The 17,404-nt window shown below is 40.6% G+C and overlaps 1 protein-coding gene across 3 annotated transcripts in view; it reads right to left on the bottom strand.

The window, feature by feature from the left end:
- CPSF3 (cleavage and polyadenylation specific factor 3) overlaps positions 1-17,404 on the bottom strand; it is a 55,828-nt gene that overhangs the window by 2,625 nt on the left and 35,799 nt on the right. For all 3 annotated transcript variants that reach the window (XM_073336051.1, XM_073336052.1, XM_073336053.1), the window contains 7 exons: positions 16,876-17,028; positions 14,533-14,641; positions 12,663-12,761; positions 10,207-10,301; positions 9,123-9,210; positions 2,900-2,969; positions 1,232-1,328 (listed from right to left, as the gene is read on the bottom strand). In XM_073336051.1, the coding sequence (XP_073192152.1) occupies positions 1,232-1,328; positions 2,900-2,969; positions 9,123-9,210; positions 10,207-10,301; positions 12,663-12,761; positions 14,533-14,641; positions 16,876-17,028 (711 nt within the window). The remainder of the gene's footprint in view (positions 1-1,231; positions 1,329-2,899; positions 2,970-9,122; positions 9,211-10,206; positions 10,302-12,662; positions 12,762-14,532; positions 14,642-16,875; positions 17,029-17,404) is intronic.

A 17,404-nucleotide genomic window follows, 5' to 3' on the forward strand; every position in this document is an offset into this window, starting at 1 on the left:
AACCTTTTGGCAATTATCCATTTCTTTATGGTTTCTTAGTGTCTTAGTGTTGATTAAGGTGAATCACTCAGGCACTTTTAGTTCAGGCACAAAGGAGAGACTATGGAGAGTATATAACTATACTGGCAAATCCTTCTAGTGTAGATGTAACTTATACTGGCAAAAGAGTGCTTTGGCTGGCATAGTTTATACTGGTTCAGTGCGTGAAATAAGATATACTGTCAAAAGCACTTTTTTGCCAACATAACTGTGTCAACACTAGGGCTTTTGACAGTATAGAAACGGGGAGGGAGGGAGGGAAATCACACCTCTCACCAACATTACTGTACTGGCACAAGTTTCCAGAGTACACCTGGCCTGGTAACATGCCGCTGAAGTCAGTAGTGTGTACACCAGTATAAATGATATAAAATATAATACTAAAATATATTTTGATTAAGCAGTACAAGTTTCTCTTTAGGCTTCTGGTACTTTTCTCTCTTCTACATGGTCTAAACAATCTGGGGCAGGGACCATCTTTTTGTTCTGTGTTTGTACAGCATCCAGTACAATGGGGTCCTAATCCATGTCGGGGGACCACTAGATTAGAACACTGGAGATATTAACCATTTATGTCATCACCGCATTGTTCTAATCATCAGACGTACATCATCTTCCTAAAACCAAGTTTCAATACATTTCAGCTTTACTCCTTAATCTAACTGATAAATAGATAAGATACTTCACTCTCTCTGTGGGCATTGCAGATTTTGGATTTAGTTACTCAGGATCAAGATAGGCAAATCTGATTTGCTTGGCACATTTGCCTACTAGATGATTGTTTGCCTTTATTCAGACCTGTCTAAATTTTAAGAGTCTAAAATTTCTAAATCAGTAAGTTATATCAGTTATTCTATCTCTACCATCCCTACTCTGTTTTTATAAATTTTTATTTAATTGCAATTTTACTTATAGAAAGTACAGTTGCTACAAAGGAAAATATTGAAAGTTTCTCTTTCAAAAGCAGAAGAATCGATGTTAGTTTTTTCTCTGAAAGATTTCTGAATAGGCTTAATCTGTTGTGATGCTGTGTACCAAAATATGTCCCCTAGCAAGTGATGCACAATATTCCAGGGATCATCACCATTATACATCAGACTTTAGAGCCCATGAGACAGATATTTTGTCTTATTTTGCCTATTTGCTCCTAGAGCACAATTCAAATAATATCAGTGAATTTAACTATACATACCCGTGTGTCCAATGAAATATTTGCAGTCTTTCCATCCACTGTGACACTTAGAACAAAGCCATCTTTTGCACTAACACAGTCCTCTCCAAACATGTCCCTAAAACAAAGGCCTATAATTGTAAAAACATAGCCAAATGGCAAACTAGTTTTTCTCTCTTTTTTAAATTATCTTTGGATTCCAGACAGATTCTGTTAGCACAGTATCTGGTTTCAGTCACTGACTGGGTTAATTTAACTTTAAAATTATAGATGACAAATACTGACCTCAGTTATTATTAAAGTGGATTTTTAAACAACTTTAAGGATTTTACTGAAAAAAATCTGTTAGTAAGTCAGGGCCAAAAGTCACACTGACTTCAGCAACTGCAGCTTCCTTCCCCCCGCCCCAAGCTTCTATGTAACAGAGAGAATAAATGTCAAGGCAAGTCTACGAAAAATATAGATATTACAGGATTTCAAAATACAGTATGTTAGTAAGAAGTGATTGTGATGGATATTGCAATTCCATGCAATATCTTTGGGACCATATTGCATTAAGTTGATGTATCACTGTGGGACAAGTATTGTATGCAACTCCAGTGGGAGGGTTATCACAGCTCCTTCAGGAACCAAAACCAGTGGGGAGGGGTGGGGTTAAGGTGAATTACTCAGGTTGTAAATACCCCCCAAATCAACCCTCCCCCTGGGGAGTCTTGCATATACTGGTTCACAATGGGTTTCCCAGAGACCAACGGGCAAAGAAAGAGCTTTTCACAGAAAAAGGCTGCATTTAAAAACTGACCAAGGCGTTCTTTCTGATCCAGCAAACAGACAGGACCTTCTGTCCAAAGGGGTCCCAACCCTTGCAAAAGGGTTGGAAAGACTGATGGGTGACTTCTGGTAAGATTTTAGCCTGTGTATAGGAACTTTTATTGTTTTTATGTTTTCTCTGTAATGTTTTTAGCTTAAGAATAAACATGCTAACTCAGAAAGAACTGTGTATTACTTTGTAAATGCTGGCAATACACTGTTCATAGTCCTCAGAGAGGGAGCCCAGGAGCTAGCCTTTAGGCATACTGGCTTGCTGGGATATCAGTGTCAAGCAGAGCACTGTGCAGCCTTAAACCCCAGGCAGAAGGGAGTAGGACAAGTGTCCCCCTTCCCAGACACAGGCAACAGCGGGAGACCTGCCTGGGCAGTTCTGAAATGGACCACCGATGGGGAATACAGAGGGAATGCAGTTACCCTAAAACTGTGACAGTGATGGCTTGATTTTCAGGGGTGCTGAGTACCTACAGCTCTCATTGAAGTCAATGGGAAGTACAGATTCTCAGCATCTCTAGAACAAAAAAAATCACGCCCTTGGTTCAAAAAATTTAAATGATCAGAAAAAGATATCCTGAAACAGTCTCTCAAGATATTGCAGGATTTATTACCTTTTATCCTTTGGTTTACTTAATTACTGAGCTTCACAGAAATGAAACTGATATAAATCTCTGCAGCCTTTTCTGAATTACTATACATGCAAACAACGAAATGGGCAAAATGTAGGCGAGAACTGTGTTTCTTTATAGGCCATATATTTAGTGGCCATATAAATTATGCTAAAATCACCACATTTGCATGACAAACAAATAGTGTTTCTAACTGACCAGTTTTGCTTATGAATAATATGACAAGCCAACTTACTGAAGCATGATCTCCATCCTTTTGCTAAATACATCCATATCTACTTTTTTTGAAATCTTATGCACTGCAGCTGAAAAAAGTTAAGAAGTCAGCATTAGGTTTTCATTGACATTTGCTTGTGTTGTATTTTCCTCTTGCAAATGTTTACTATTACAATATAGTTAATTTACAAGTCATAGTTGCTAAAAGTCTGCATAGTTTTCTTTATGGAAATTTATAATTGAAAACAAAAATGTTTCATGAAATACTAAGAAAAAAGTTGCATTTTAAAGGAAGAGCTTAAAGACCATATTTGAAACAAGTTCCTTCACTTCTGTTACTAAATTCACCAGGCTATTCAAACAGGAAGAGTTTTACAAGTCTAATTTTTACTTATTTCTATTTATTTTTCACAATTTATGGTGTTTGTTTAATTTTTACATTTTATTCAGTTGGGTAATGACAAGAGTTTCACTTCTGTTTATAATCTGCTTTGCTTTCTGGTTTCATAAATTCGGACAATACTTCACTCTCTTAAATGGCAAAAACTTCTTTAGCTCAGTTTAGATTGCCCTTCTAGTATCTTATTAAGCGCAGCAAAACTGAAACTTTTTTTTTCCTGTGAAAACCAGGAAATACAGAGTTAACCACTAGGAATTATCTGCATGTAATCTAGCTGCATTCACTGTGTTAGGTGTAGTTACATTGAATGAGAGAGGAATTAGTTGGAACAACTTGAAATGAGTTGTGATTGTGGTCCTAAGCAATCTGTGGGACTGTGCCCTGCTGCGAGTGTATATGAGCTCCTTTCTCTCCTTGACCCCTGTGTGTGTGTGTGTGATTAAAGGAAAGAAGTGAGTGTATCTCTGGACAGATCCAGTATGTATATTTCAGCAGTGTTGCGTAGGCTGTCACTACAAGGCACAGGAGTCTTCTTGCCATGGGGATTGTCAACAGTTAAGTGGGAGATGAGTGCTGTCTGTGAGTTTAATGAAGAGTAAGTGAAAGTGTAGTGTTAGATGACATTGGTGCATAAGGTGATAGGTTTGTAAAAGGAGCTGTAGGGTTTGTAAAAGTTAGCAGATGGGATTTCCTTTCTGGGGCGTAGGCTGCAGTGGGTGTAGGAAGCTCCTGTTCAGTACAGTGCAAATGCAGAGTGCAAGTATGTTTTAAGGTTATACTGGGGCATTGCTCAAAGAGGGCAGTGTTAGGAGTGTGGGCTTTTAGTTTGTCTGTATTTCCTGGTTTTCACAAGTTTGGGTTTTGCTGAACTTGACGTTCTGGAAGACCCTGAGCTACCATGGGGCAACCTTCACTGTGCGCTGATGAAGCTTTTGAAAGTATCTTGTCTCCTCATTGGTCATTTTGGTCAGGTGCCAGCAAGGTTACCTTTAGGTTCTTAACCCTTTACAGGTGAGAGGATTTTTTCTCTGGCCAGGAGGGATTTTAAAGGGGTTTACTCTTCCCTTTATATTTATGACAAACAGAAAGAGAAATGTTGTTGGTAGGACTTAATGGTGATTTAGGCAGTTGTAATTATCATGGACATTTGCAGTTCAGAGGCTACTGGGGCCAGGAAATAATACCACCACCTAACTTTAATACAGCACTTTTCCTTGGTAGATTTTCAGAAGGGAAATATTATTATCTGCATTGTACTGATAGGGAAAGTGAGGCAAAGTGACTTGGCCAACGTAATCCCACAGGCCAATGGCAGAGCCAAAAACAGAGTCTAGGTTTTTTGAGTCCCAGTCCACTGTTGTTTCCACCAGGGTGCATGGTTGCTTTGTGATTCCTACATGTCCCTCCCCCTCCCCACTTTGTTGTAGTGGAATGGGGATAATGGTTGGTGAAATGTTGGGAGTGCGTAGTTGCTAGCACAGCTGGTGAGAGAAATCTCAGACATGGTCTATATCCCAAGTACTTGGCAGTTTTATTACATGGTGATTATAGGAACTTTAGCCATGTGAGGGAAGACTGGTGTGTGTGTGTGTGTGTCTCCTCTCACCCATAGTCCCCCGCAATATATAGCAAGTTCCCCACCTCCACCGTGTGTGTGTGTGTGTGTGTGTCCTCTCACCCATAATCCCCTGCAATATATAACAAGTTCCCCACCTCCACCATTTCTAGCTCACCCTCCCCTTCCTGTCTCTAGACTACGTCTAGAGGTAGATCAGCAAGAAGGTGAGCAATGCCAGTCATAGCGTGGGAAGCGTCGTCCCCATGCTGGAAAGTAGCGCCGAGGAGACAGGGAGGAGGGTCTGGGTGATCGACAATGAGATTGGGACACCAACGGACGAGATTGGGACCTGCCTCGGGATCACTGTTTCTTGTCTGGTAACTGGTGGTGCTCCCCCGCCTCCTCAGGGGCCTAACGGCGGGCTTGCCCTCTTGGGGAGCCTTAGCTTGTTCCTGCGGCACCGAAGACATCATAGGGGCAGGTGGAGACATGCTCTCTCTGCGCCTGGGCTTGGGATGATAACGGTGCAGGCAGAGTTGCGGGCCCCAAACTGCTCCCTGGAGTCAGTGGCGGACCTTTAAAGGGGCTAAGAGCTCCAGCCATGGAGGCATGCTTTTATAGCTCTGGCGAAGGCTTGCAGGCAGGCCCAGGTCCTTTGCTGGATGACCCTGGGCCTTCTTGCTTGGTGCCAGAGAGTGCTTCTTAGCCCTCATTTTCGGTACCGGTGATGGTGAACTGTGTCGGGAAGAGGCTGGTGCCGGTGGCGCACTGCGCACGGAGGCAGAGGTGCTCGGTGCAGCCTGCGTAGACGGCTCGGAAGCCAGGTGGAGGGCGGACTCCATCAGGAGAGCCCTGAGGTGAATATCCCTCTCCCTTTTGGGTACAGGGCCAAAAGTTCCTGCAGATCCGGCAACGCTCCTTAATGTGTGACTCCTCCAAGCACTTAAGGCAGCTGTTATGGCAGTCACTCACAGGCATAGGCCAGCTGCAGTCCGAGTAGGGCTTAAACCTGGGAGCCTGGGGCATGCCCTGCTCTGGGGCAAAGTCCCCACTGGGACCCTAACTATTAACTAACTAACTAACATTTAAGAACTACTTAACAACTTCTTAACACTATCAATCATGTACAAGAGGCTGAAAGGCACAAAGTCCAAGGGAAGAAAACTGCTAGCTCTTGTCAAGCAAGAGAGGCACTCCGACTGACCACCCCGGGGGGTAAGAAGGAACTGAGGGGACATGGGCCAGCAGCGCCTGTTATACCCGGCATGAGCGTGGCACGCTAGAGGATGCCAGAGCCGGCCCTACGGGTACCGCTAAGACAAAAATCTCTGATGGCCGCGCCCGTGGGTGTGCGCACACCTAGAATGGAATCGATATGAACAAGCACTCGAAAAAAAACCTGGCCTTGCACATCCGAAAGTTCTGCAGTCACTGCTCATCATCCCAAGCCTGCATTAGGAGACAATCCCACCAGTCAGTGCTTGTTTCTTGGGCCCAGAAGTGGCGCTTCACCATCTGCAGCTGCTTTACAAATGCCATCAACAACCTGGAATTGGTTCTTGCTATGTCCCACAGCAATCATCATCTTCCAGAAAATCATCATATTCCCGGGTGATACAGTTCTTATGGCTCTGCAATCATGCATCCTGTGCTTGCAATGCTCAGGACAATAGTGTAGAGCTGTGCAGGTTCCATGCTTCTGCCAGAGTAGGCAGACAGCAAAGACTGCATGGGTTTGTGGGATTTTTAAACAAGGCATGAAAATTATGGGATATATAGATGAAATTATGGGATGGAGACACTTGAACTCTGGGAAGTTTCCCCCTTGCTCTCAGTCACCTCTGTGTGATTTGTTTCTGCCCCACCATGCATTGCCAAAACTTCCCAAAAGACAGTGAACTGGATGGTGGTGGGTTGCACAGTGGGATACCTACCCACTGGCACACAGCATCAACACAAGGAGCTAAGTGTGCACGTGCACAAGCAATATACTAACCACGGCAGCTTTCTGCAGACATAACTTGTGTCGACCAAAGCGTGTAGTGTAGATATGGCTTACATGTGCTTGTGAATACCTAACTGGAGAACCAAACTTTTTGACTAATGAGGTTGTAATTTGAATTCCTCTAAGGGGCTAGTAGGTGGCATGCCCTCTGTTGAGGTAACTCTTAAGTGTCTGAGATCCCAGTGTGATGATTGCAACCCTACCTGTGCGAAAAAAAACACTGATAAGAAAAAAGAAAGCTCGTTTTAACCTTAACTAGACCAGTGCTGGCACCTCACTATAATAGGCTGCAAGTACAGCAGGAAATGCTTGCGGTAAAACAGAATAGCATCTATTCATTTAAAAAACAAACCAAAAACCTACACATAGGAATGTTGTAAATATTACATTCTGTACATTTCCTCCTTCCCCAAGGACCAAAATTTTGGTCCGAATTACGTGACCATGTCCAAAATTGGGGACCAGATCCTGCTCTCAGATACACACACAGCTCTCATCAATTTTCATAGATGAGCAAGAGCATATGAAGGCAGAATTTGATTTGGCCCTTAACATGAAGAAGACTGTATGTGTTCCAAGCATAAAGGTATGTATTGGCAAAGAGTATACGGTACAGACCATAGAGGATATGAGAACTTTTAGACTATTTTTGCCAATGTGCATTATTGTTATTTATCCACCTTTTAATTTCTACTGCCATCATGCTGCACAGTCTCCCTAAATGTTCATCCTCTTGGAGTGTCACACCATTCTTCATACTTTCTACTAACTGAAAACAACTTCACCAGTACATTTCAATCCATCATGCAGCCCCTGTTCCAGTTCATTAATACAGTAAAATACATGAATTAGTCATAAGACACCACCACTATTAGTCCCAGCAAAGTTGCTTTGTTACTTGAACTAGTCAGCAACTTCACATCCAGCATCTGATAAATAATTTTGTTATGACCTAGTAATGCTATTTGATTACTGATGTCAATGGGTATATATCTAAAACTCGGCAAAATACAAATATTGCATTATTAACATATGTAGATTTCTTCATATTGACAGAAAAATGCTACTCGTGATGCGGTCCACTTCTAAACAGGCCTTTCAAATGAGAGGCTAAAATAAATATTTAGATGTGGTATCGTGAATCACTTACAATGTAAAATTTTACTTTCTTTTAGCTTTGTAGGTGTGTCATAAATGTAAAGGGAAGGGTAAACCCCTTTAAAATCCCTCCTGGCCAGAGGAAAAATCCTCTCACCTGTAAAGGGTTAAGAAGCTAAAGGTAACCTCGCTGGCACCTGAACAAAATGACCAATGAGGAGACAAGATACTTTCAAAAGCTGGGAGGAGGGAGAGAAACAAAGGGTCTGTGTCTCTCTGTCGGTACGCTGCTTTGCCGAAGATAGAACAGGAATGGAGTCTTAGAACTTTTAGTAAGTAATCTAGCTAGGTATGCGTTAGATTATGATTTCTTTAAATGGCTGAGAAAAGAATTGTGCTGAATAGAATGACTATTTCTGTCTGTGTGTCTTTTTTGTAACTTAAGGCTTTGCCTAGAGGGATTCTCTATGTTTTGAATCTAATTACCCCGTAAGGTACCTACCATCCTGATTTTACAGGGGTGATTCCTTTACTCCTATTTACTTCTATTTCTATTAAAAGTCTTCTTGTAAGAAAACTGAATGTTTTTTCATTGTTCTCAGATCCAAGGGTTTGGGTCTGTGGTCACCTATGCAAATTGGTGAGGATTTTTACCAAACCTTTCCCAGGAAGTGGGGTGCAAGGGTTGGGAGGATTTTGTGGGGAAAGACGTGTCCAAACTACGTTTCCCAGTAAACCCAGTTAGAGTTTGGTGGTGGCAGTGGTTATTCCAAGGACAAAAGATAAAATTAATTTGTACCTTGGGGAAGTTTTAACCTAAGCTGATAAAAGTAAGCTTAGGAGGTTTTCATGCAGGTCCCTACATCTGTACCCTAGAGTTCAGAGTGGGGGAGGAACCTTGACAACGTGTAAACCACTTCATCTGTTCTGTAATAATATGGCTGTAATTTTTCCATACATTAACGCACAAGTTGCCATTTACATATAAAAGAATCCAATTAACCAACAATACAAATCAAATCAGTTTTGTTTTTAAACAGCAAGTCTGTTTGCCCATTAATAAGCATTTTGCTTCATAATGAAAATAAATTTATCATAATGTAAAAAGTCTGCTAAGAGTCTCAACAGAGAGATGCTAAGGAGTATGCTACAATTAAATATACACAAATTAAATTTAATACCTTTCTGTATTTTGGGATTTGACTGAACTTCCAGGATCACTGTTGTTACAGTGTCTGCATACATATCATTAGCAGGATTTGCCACCCACTGAAAAAAAAATTAATAATAATACTCTGGCAACAGCATAATCTGGACCGAATGAATAATAGAACATAAAAATGTCATAACAGCCATGAAATTCTCTTGACTCTATACTCTGATTTGCGCTGAAGAGACTAACTTCAATAGCTTTGGATACATTTTGCACTATATTAATTTTAAAACAAATATGACTTTGTGAATTGAAAATGGAGTCACCTAGAAGTTCTCCATTCCCCACCATGACACATTCTCAGATTCCAGAGGCTTCTTCTCCTTTGTTTTTCATTCTCTTTGGACACTCTAGAGGGATTACTATCAAACGATCTGAGACGCTTCTTCAGCAAATGAACATAGTCTTGGCATTATTTTCAACTACTGTTTGCCAGGGAGAAAATGGCACAGGGCCTGAAATTTGGACCACTACAGAATTGCTCTATTACTTTTAAAGCATTTCTACAGTGCCAGTTAATGACTAGCACTGATAGGCAATTGCCTCCTCAGAAAGGTGTTAGTAAAGTTTCTCTCTAATACTAAAAAAGAAAAGGAGTACTAGTGGCACCTTAGAAAATAGAGTCCACTGAATGCATCCGATGAAGTGAGCTGTAGTTTACAAAAGCTTATGCTCAAATAAATTGGTTAGTCTCTAAGGTGCCACTAGTACTCCTTTTCTTTTTGCGAATACAGACTAACACGGCTGCTACTCTGAAACATCTCTAATACTAGTGGCATGAACAGTGATGCTTACACATCAAACCTCCTGGGGTATCTAACTGCAGTGAAGAAGTAAAATAAACATTTTAAAAGGTTAAATAAAATGACACATATCAGAGTAAGATGACCACTCAAGGAAACTTTACCAGTGACCTTACACCTTTAACTCGATACTCAGCATAAATAACTTAATGATCTCTCATTTAACTCAGCGCAAAAGCCACTGTCCATTACATTGGTTTCTACAAAACAAGGAATGGAATATTTCTCTCTCCCCATTTTCACACTTACCTCAAGTACCACCATGCCAGGTTCCTGGATCACAGTAATATTTTTGAAAACCTTCAAGGCTGGCTTTTGCTGGATTTCAATTTCCTCTACATCACCTACAATGTAGCAAAAATTGGTTAATGAGAGCAAATTACATAGCAAAAAAAAATATTATAAAACAGAATACCTATATTGGCACAGGAAAATATATCTGGTTTAAACAAACACTGAAGGATTGAAAACCCTTTTATTTCAGTGGGGTTCTCTGTTTTAGAGTGTGTGGGCCATATATATGCAATCCATTTCTTTCCCCTCGAACATATACTCCTCCACATACTCAGTGACACTTTTTTGGCTTTTTAGTGTGTAACACTGGCCATATTAGCTGTTCTATTTGATATGTTTTAATAGTGCAGTGCATTAACTAAAGCACATCAGTAGAAAAAAGCAGCTTAGGGCTAAATTCACAAAGAAAGTAGGTATGGTGATGCCACCTCCCTCATAACTGGTTCAAAGTCCCTCCTTCACCTGAAGAGGAGAAGAGATTTGAACTCTGATCTCCCACCTCTCAGGTGTGTGCCCTATCCACTGGGCTACAGGATATTCTGATGTGGAGCTACCTCTCCCAGCACTCAAAAAAACCCCACCTCCACGAGGGGTGTAGCTATTACTAGGGAGGGAGCACTAGGGAGGGAGCACTATTACTTGTCTTATCCTCTAGGTCTGAACTAACTGATTGGTCAATAATTTCTTCCAGTATTTTTCCACGTATCAAAGCTAGGCTGACTGGTCTGTGATTCTCTGGGTCTTCCTTTTTCAATATAGCTACTGTTTTCTCCAGTCCTCTGAGACTTCACCCATCCTCCATGAGTTTTCAAAGAAAATCACTAATGGTTCAGAGATTGGGCTGGCTAGTTCTTCACTATTGGATGAATTTCATCAAGCCTTGCCAACCTGAATACATCTAACTTGTCTGAGTATTCTATAACCTGTTCTTTTCCTATTCTGGCCTGAGGCACTTCTCCCTTGTTATTAATATTAATTGTGTTAAGTATCTGGTCACAATTAACCTTGTTAGTGAAGACTGCTAGAAAGATGCTAGATTTCACAAATACCAAGTCTTATAACCTGTGTAGAAAACAACACGTATGAATATTTTCTTGTGTAAAAAGTAATGTATGGAATTGTAAAGTAGCCAAGCAAATAGTAAAGTGGCCTCAGAATTCAATGAATGTAAATCATGCAGTGAGATACAACAAACAAAGGTTGAGATTGTCAAAGAAGTCTAGGAGATTTAGACACATCTTCCATGATTTTAACCCAAATATTTACAATTAAATGAACAACCTGCTTCTATCTTTGTCTTCTATAAAAAAAATTAGACTTGAAGGTTGACTGATTCTTTTTCAAGAGGAAACTAAGTAAATGGTGAAGTATACGACTATCATTTTTACCCTATCCCAGTGGATGAACAATACACTTACTAAGATACCCAGGAAGAAAATAATTTGATTTTCTTTGCTCTTGTTTTATACCCATTTCTTATTCTGGAGTAAGTGTCTCAGCAAACAGTGTCCAAAAGCAGGACTTCAAATTCGCTCACTATTTCACTGACAATTTGGGAAGGTGTGCTTCCAATCACTTCTTTCCCAAATACTTATGAACCCCCGGATCAAATTCCTTAAGCTTTTAGATATATGTTGCCTACAAAGTTAAAGAAAAAAAGCACTAGAAATACAGACACACACATCAGAAGGAGGCTCCATACAGTAGGATGGTGGGTCAGTGCTTGTCTGAAGCCGGGAGAGGGAGAGTTGTGGCAACTGGGAGGCAGGGCAAGGTTGCCACCAGTTTCAGGCAGGTTTGTACTCAACATGGCTCAGTTGTGGCTCTGCTGCCGTTACCTGTGCCACTGTGGTTACATTACTATTTATACTCACTGCACACTAGTAGGGGATATCACACTACTGGGTTGCAGTGTAGAGACAGCCTCGGAGACAACTTCTAGCAGCGAGAGGAGAATACTTCAGTCAGCATGTCTAAGCCTCTGCTAAAACTACTAATGGGATGATAATTGTGGTGGCACTTTTTGTGATAGAGACATTTAACTACTAGAAAACAACTGAAGACCAGAATAATTTTAACACAGGTAATTGAATACCAGTAGGATATTTTTCAGTTAATGAAATATGGGATTTTGGGAATCCCATATTTTCTCATGCTCATTGTTTTACATTATATATACACAGGAGAATCCCACAAAGATCCCCCACTTGTGCTCCTATGGTAGCTCTGGCAAGGCCAGTGAGAATCTAATGAAACTTGTGAAAATTTGCAACAAATTATTAATAGCTTAGTTAGTAAAAGGGCAGCAGAATTTACCACTCAGATTTCCCGAAGGAATAGCATTAAAACAAAACAAAAACCTTTAAAGAAATGACAACAGATCTTGAACATCTCTTTTCAAATACACACACCTGTCAGTTTCTGTAGCTGGTAATAAAGCAGATTGAAAGGGCCAGAATACGGAATGGCTTGTGTCTGTGTTACAGTGCTCATAGCCAAATCAGTGTAATCTGAAGGAATTAAAAAAAGAAAAGGAAGTTAGTTCTTTTAAAGTTACTTTCTAAAAAAATAGATTTTTCAGTGCTGAGGAATGGTGGCTATTGTTGATTCCAAAAGTTTTCATACAGTTGGCAGAAAACAGAAAAACAAAACAAAAAACCCAGTTGCAGCTTACAAGAAGATTGGGTCTGTGATTAAGGCATGGGCAAGGCCCTGTATTTTATGTGGCACATTAGATGTAAATTATTCAGCAGGGACCCACTGTCTCCCACAAGTCCCCTTGTCTCACTGTCCCATTCAAGAAACATATTGTTCCTTGTATTATTTATTTTGAGAATAAATGTAATTCAAATCATGCTCCCTGCACATTTTAAGTTTTCAATTTGCTGCAGATTTTTGTTCTGAAAACTAATAAATGCATTCTAGAAGCTGTCATGGGAAAGCTTGCTTCAACAACTGGCCAGGGCCCACCCCCCACATCTATGGTATTTTTGGCACCCATACAGGAATGGGAGGAGGTTTTGGTTTTTGATACCAGGGAGGGAATGCATTTTTTTCTCTCCCCCTTTTTGGGCCGGGACAGAGGAAGGGTTTCAATTCCTTGTTTCTTACCCCAGCAACCAATGTTAGGTATTAGTTGCCCAACTGCCCCGCCTTAATATCTGCCTTCAAATCCAACAATGACAAGTAAGCATATTAGTTGGATGTTTCCGATAACGCGATCAGCTGTGAAATTGTTGAAGGTGACAGACTTCACCCACTGAACAGAGCAGTTAGCTTCCTAGGTCTCAACCTTGTTTCAGACTTTCTGCAAATTCAGGTTTGAGAAGCTGTTCTGAAAGCTATTTATGCACCATTCCTTGCATCGTACCAAGCCCAAACTTCACAACATTGTCTAGTTATACACAATGAAAACACAGATGTGTGGCTTACCAAGTGATGCATAGGTTAAGGCCTTACAAAAAATAAATAAATGCTTGTCTTCAATACATAGAGTCAGTCCAAGAGTAAAGGCAGAGGTGGCCAGCCTGTGGCTCCGGAGCCACGTGCGGCTCGTCAGAAGTTAACATGCGGCTCCTTGTCTAGGCACCGACTCCGGGGCTGGAGCTACAGGCGCCAACTTTCCAATGTACCAGGGGGTGCTCACTGCTCAACCCCTGGCTCTGCCACAGGCCCTGCCCCCACTTCACCCCTTCCCATCCCCTCCTCTGAGCCTGCCATGCCCTTGCTCCTCTCCCTCCCCCCTCAGCCTCCTGCACACCATGAAACAGCTGATCGCGATGTGTGGGGAGGGAGAGGCCTGATTGGCAGGTCTGCCGGTGGGTGGGAGGCGCTGGGAGCGGGGTGGGGGCGAGCTGATGAGGGGCTGCTGACGTATTACTGTGGCTCCTTGGCAATGTATATTGGTAAATTCTGGCTCCTTCTCAGGCTCAGGTTGGCCACCCCTGGCTTAAGGTTACCATCTGCCATTGCAGCAGGGTGGCAGAAAGCTTGCAAATGTGTGTTCTTTACGCATAAGCCTTCTCTATCAGTTTGAATTGTCTCTGACAGGTACTTCATATTACAAACATTCCTGTACTGCTGTAATTAACCCGTATCAAGCAACTTTTCCCCACATTAAGCCTAAATAAAACTTTAAAAATCTATGTCAGCCAAGTACTGATCATACAGAAATTGTAGAAACATAATGCATCAAATATAAGGTCCTCTATATCTTTTGCCTTTAAACCAGGAAACTCAGAATAGTTACTGAGCACATGACAGTATGTCATCTTGACTTACTTGACAGGTCACATGGAGAAAGGATGTGATAGTTAAAGTTTCTTTTAACCAGGATCCCTGAAACGCGCTGTCCTTGCTCTGGCTTCTTATCTGCTAAAAACCCCATCACCTGTTGAAAAGAGAAAAATCAAAATTGTTACAGGGAAAGCTGAAGCTGTGGAGGATGGAGGTTAACTCTGCAGATTTGAAATGGCCATTTCCAGCACAAATCCAGGTTTTCTCACCCTCCGCCACCCCCCCCCAACTCACTCTTCTGCTAGTAATAGGCTATTGGTATATGTTATATGGTAATGGGCTATTACCAGCAGGAGAGTGAGTTTGGGGGGGGGGGGGGGGGGCAGAGGGTGAGAAAACCTGGATTTGTGCTGGAAATGGCCCAACTTGATTATCATACACATTGTAAGGAGAGTGATCACTTTAGATACGCTATTACCAGCAGGAGAGTGGGATGGGAGGAGGTATTGTTTTATTGTCTCTGTGTATATAATGTCTTCTGCAGTTTCCACAGTATGCATCCGATGAAGTGAGCTGTAGCTCACGAAAGCTTATGCTCAAATAAATTGGTTAGTCTCTAAGGTGCCACAAGTACTCCTTTTCTTGATCCCATACAGAATCAGAGCTGCAGACTTTCTAGTTTCTCAGCCAAAGCAAGTGACATCATAAGTACTATCAACACATTTTTCATCTCCTCCGTTTATGGTGTTTGGTGTCACTAACCGGCAGAACAACAAGGAAGCCTGTGGATCAGATTTCTCAGGATCTGACTATGGTATTTTTATTACAATTCAACACCAATTACATCTTAAACAGCAGCCATATATACTTTTCCACTTCTGAATTCTTACAAAACAAGCTTCTTACTTTTAGCATAACCCTTGCAGGTAACTATTATGTCCTTCAAGAACTGCACAATGTATATTATGATGCAAGTTTTAGGACTGCACCTGCTAGAAAGGGATGCTTGGAATTCATAGATACAGAAGTCCAGAGATTACCTTCACTATTATAGATTCTCTGTACAAACTAAGGTACATTATATGTCATTACCTTCATTTTCTTTCTATATTTTCCTAATTTAGATTGCAAGCTCTTAAAAGACAAGGATCTCGCCTTTCAAAAAAAACCATCTCTAAAGTGCTGTGTGAGTGCAGAGGTTCTGTATAAATACCCACTACCAAAAAATAATAATATACCTAGAATGATACAGATAATCTTTAAGTAGACATACGCTATGGGGATTATTTCCAGATGAGCATGCATACAAAGAATGTAAGTATACATATTGAGTATACGCTATATACTCCACCCACCTCTGAGTCTACAAATACTTGGTCAACCAGGCTGGAAGAGGTCAATTAGGGCTTGATCCTGCCCCATGGAAGTCTATGTGATTTTTGTCATTGATTTTGTTGGGAGTAGTATCAGATGCTTAATGAATATCATTTACTCATTTTTCAAAAACTCATTCTTTAAATCTTGATGTAACATTTAAAAAAAATTAAAGGCTATATTCAGCAGAGAGAAAGTTGATTATATGACAATTTCGGACAAACTATCAGAACAGTGTCTAGAACAGATTTTTTGGGGGGAATAAATGAAAAATGCCGATTGATGAATACATTTTTCTATATGTACCACTGTAAGGTCACTTGTGCACAGTTGCTCTCAACTAGTCCAACATTCACAGCTTTTATTGCAAGATTTAACATTGCATCAAATCAAGTTGTCTTTGTCATAACTCCCTTCATTCTGCAAGAGAGAGTCTAGAACACTGGAGACTCATTAACTGTCAAGAATACCTACTATATCCAAATTTAAATCTTTGTTTTTAAAGAAAGATCTTTAGGTAAAATATATTATCTTTGGATTCCCTTTGTAGTTTCACTATCATGTTCCAAAAAGCAGAAAAAGTATCTGCTGGATAATCCCATTTTTATATTACACACACACAGTCTTTTTGAGGTGTGTGGGACTTACTAATGGTTTCCTAAATTGCAAATGAAATCTGTTACATCATTCCATAAACGTCAGTGACCTGACACTACAGAGATTAGTGAACTATTTCTTTGTTAAGATATTATCTAGGGCTGCTGTCCTGGAACAAGTTCTATATAGAACGAGATCAAGAGACTGAAAGCATTGGCAGACTTGTCTGTATCAGCACAGACCTTGGCAGACTGAAAAAAAATAGTGTTTACACTATGTCCCTCTCATAGTATACTGAAGTTGTCCAGAAGCACAATCTGAAATTGATTAAAAGCAGGCATATTCTTGAAGGAAAAACATAACCCTCATCGAAGAGGAAAATGCTGTACTATGGTTAAGAAAACATGAATGATACACCTTGGCAAGTTTTTCTCCTCTGAAGTTTAATGTCACAGCCTCAGTATTCCTAGGATTGTGCACTTCGATGTGAACTTCATCGTTATCCTCATATTCTCGTATTAATGCTGCTTTCAATCTGGCCATTTCATTCTGCTCACCATGCACTAAAATCTACAAGAAAGAGACAGTTTCACACTTAACACAGGGTATGTCCTCAAAACAGAGGTGCACTTTATTAAATAAATCACCCAAGACAGTTGCTGCTTTCCTGTGCATCATGTTTAAAATATATATAATTGTCTTGGGCCACCAATATAGGCAACGTCAACTGTACTACACTGTGGTCAGTTCCACACTTGCCTGTGTAATCTATCCATTATAGTTTGCATTATAAAAGTGCTCAGATACCATGAGGAGTGTAGGTACAAAAATCTACATAGATTTTCACTTATTTTAATACATGGACTAACTGCTAGTATTTTGTTATGAAAAAGGAATTTATAAAGTTCTTAAGTTTAACTAAAAAAGTCACAGTTAGCCATATGTT

Source organism: Lepidochelys kempii, chromosome 3 (assembly GCF_965140265.1).
Source record: "Lepidochelys kempii isolate rLepKem1 chromosome 3, rLepKem1.hap2, whole genome shotgun sequence".
Lineage (NCBI taxonomy): Eukaryota > Metazoa > Chordata > Testudines > Cheloniidae > Lepidochelys > Lepidochelys kempii.